The following is a 2,789-nucleotide window of genomic DNA, read 5'->3' on the forward strand; positions in this document are numbered from 1 at the left end:
AAGGTGAAATTTATCTCCTTCGTAGCACAGATGATAATTCATCAGGTGTGTTTTGAGTGGAGAATTTAGCTTCATAGTGGGAACATCAGAACTCGCTGAGAGGGAGGCAGCTGCCACAGGACTGGCTTAGTGGGCCTAAGTGGTAGCTGAAAGCAGAGAAAAGAACTAGAGATCTTTAAAGATATAAACTGAATTTAAGGTACTGATTTGGTCCTGTCTAGGCTAGACTGGCTGTCTCATTACAGTGTGCATGTGAGACAAAATGGATCAGTGGTAGTTCCAGCAAATTATTATTGTATATGACAGGTTTGATATCACAGGGTGGGTTTTTTTTCTCCCCCAAGTGAGTTTGTTTTGGTTGGGCTGGAGGGTAGCGGTATCTACCACTAACTCAGGACCTGGCTTTGAATGATGTATGCCTCCATTTTCAATACTTGCCTTGAAAAATAAACTGATCTTATTTTTTTGTTTGTTACAGGTTCAGGCAGCACAATCTGAGGCCAAGATAGTAGCTCAGTATCATGAGCTTGTGGCTACAGCTAGAGAAGAGTTTCAACGAGAGCTCGACAGTATCACCCCCGATGTACAGCCTGGCTGGAAGGGGCTAAGTAAGTCTCCGATTGCAGGGTCACTCTGTGCTTGTTCCATCCCAGTCACTGTGGTTTGTAGTGTTTCTGTAACTACAGCCACTGCATTGCATGTCCAGTGTCCTGTTTCCCATATTGTTTGGTTGGTTTGAAGTAACAATTAGTTCACAATTACAGTAAGTAATCTAAAGCAGGTGTTATGGAGAGGCTTAATCCTGGAAACTACCTGTGCTGTGTTGGAAGTTTAAAAAAATCATAGAATCATAGAATGGTTTGGATTGGAAGGGACCTTAAAGACCATCCAGTTCCAATCCCCCTGCCATCAGCAGGGACACCTTCCACTAGACCAGGTTGCTCAAAGCCTCATCCAGCCTGGCCTTGAAAACTTCCAGGGAGGGGGCATCTACAACTTCCTTGGGCAACCTGTTCCAGTGATGTACCTTTTGTATGATAAATATCATATCATTGTTTAAATACCTCTTCCCTCCCCTGGTATCCGAGGAAGAGAGCCAGGTCACTCCAGATGTGGATCAAATCTGTGTTGCTCACTGATCCGAGTATTTGGTTGACTCACTGTGATTCTAGCTATTATAATACATCATTATTAGAGAGTGATAAAGAGCTCCCTGAATTTCTCTAGATCCTCAGAGAAATTACAGATAAACTGAAGGAGAGAATTCACTGTCCATCCCCTACCTACCCCAGTACTCGTTATTTCTAAATTAACTTGGCACAGTAACCTACCTTGAACAACAGGGAATTCTGCACAGAAGCACTGACTGGGTGTCTTACGGTTTGTTTTTTGCTAGGACTGCTGCAGTTCTTTGCCTGAGATACGAAATCTCATGAGCTGCCTTTCCTTGTGCAGGATAAAGGGAGAACAGCTTGGGTTTTGTGACCGCTGCCCTTTTGGGGGAGGGAAGGGAATCTCCCAGTAGCTTCTGTGCACTCAGTTTCACACTGGTGTGACCCCCTGGAGTATGTACAGGACTGACTTGTTAGGCTCTCACTGCCGCTTGGGAATTTGTTTCTTAACCAACTGCCTCTGATTTATAAGAACCTAGAAATGTCAGACTAAAGTTTCCAGTGTCCTGTTGTCCTTCTTTACTTCAAACTTGTATTTCCTTGCTCTGGCTAAAACTTCAGCATCGATCTGTGGGTTTCTGAAGGTGTTTCTAGTGGTTGGGATGTTTTGGGCTAGATCTTGCCTATAATACAGAGAGACTTTTATACTTGATGCACTGTTCTTTCTAAATTCCTTAAGTCTTGGACTCATGTTTAAGTCCCTGTAGATAAGAAGCTCTTAGTTTTCTGTTTCACTTTTGCATGACTGACTTGCTGTAGTGAATGTGCATTAACTTTTCCAACCTCTCCTCTTTCTGTTGCAGAGATAACTGACTTAGGTGAGTTCCTGTAACTTGTTCTGGTCTTGTGAATGTCAGCTCTGCTCTTTGTTCTCTTTTACGTTTGTGTGGCACATCACTTTAAATTGCAGGCAGTATCGACAGAGAGGTGAAATGTTGCATTCCTAAAACATTTCGGGCTGAGGTGCACGTTGGGATCCTTCCCACTGGTTTTGCACATCTAGCTTAAATCACACAGTTTTTGTCTAGCAGCACCTCCCAGGTGAATGTGATCGCTGGCTGGTGAAAGCCAGGTGTAAATTTTCTTTGTGAATTTAAGCCAGTCGATACCTGCTGCTGAGATTCCAATGAGAAGCAGAAACTTTGACCAGTTCCAGTCGAGCTATGTGATGGTGTTTGTCCTCAAGTGGGCACACCTCGCAGCAGTCCTGGCTGGAGAGAGGTCCTGGACACACCAGTTCGACACGCCAGTGCCTGCTGATGCCACTGAAACATCTAGGTACTCTGTCCACTTGAAAAGCCACGTGGGGCCGCTCCGAGCTGCGGCACCAAAACCAGATCTGTTTAATTGGAAGTTGGCTTGACTCTCTGAACTTAATCTTCACAATTGATTTTAGAAATGTTGATTAACTCTTTGATTCTGAGGTTGATTATTTTTTCCCTTTTGATCAAAGAAATGTAATTTACAACTGGGGTGCAGTAAAACCCCGTTCTGTTTGTGACAGCGTTCAGTTCAACAGCTGAGCTTAGTGGTGCTGTTCAGCTTCCCTGCTCCACCCAGTCCTTTCTCCAGCACTCACCAGCAGGATGGCTGAAGGACTGTGGAATTTCACTTGCT

At 44.2% G+C, this 2,789-nt stretch overlaps 1 protein-coding gene across 1 annotated transcript in view; it reads left to right on the forward strand.

Moving 5' to 3' along the window:
* Positions 1 to 478: 478 nt before the first annotated feature.
* The window catches only part of IMMT (inner membrane mitochondrial protein), a gene marked incomplete at its 5' end in the record, with an annotated part of 6,737 nt that continues 4,426 nt past the window's right edge, over positions 479 to 2,789 (forward strand). Inside the window, 2 exons of the mRNA XM_010164701.1 lie at positions 479 to 608; positions 1,976 to 1,990. Coding sequence (XP_010163003.1) covers positions 479 to 608; positions 1,976 to 1,990 — 145 coding nt within the window. The remainder of the gene's footprint in view (positions 609 to 1,975; positions 1,991 to 2,789) is intronic.

The sequence above is a fragment of the Antrostomus carolinensis genome, unplaced genomic scaffold (genome assembly GCF_000700745.2).
Source record: "Antrostomus carolinensis isolate BGI_N321 unplaced genomic scaffold, ASM70074v2 scaffold39103, whole genome shotgun sequence".
Lineage (NCBI taxonomy): Eukaryota > Metazoa > Chordata > Aves > Caprimulgiformes > Caprimulgidae > Antrostomus > Antrostomus carolinensis.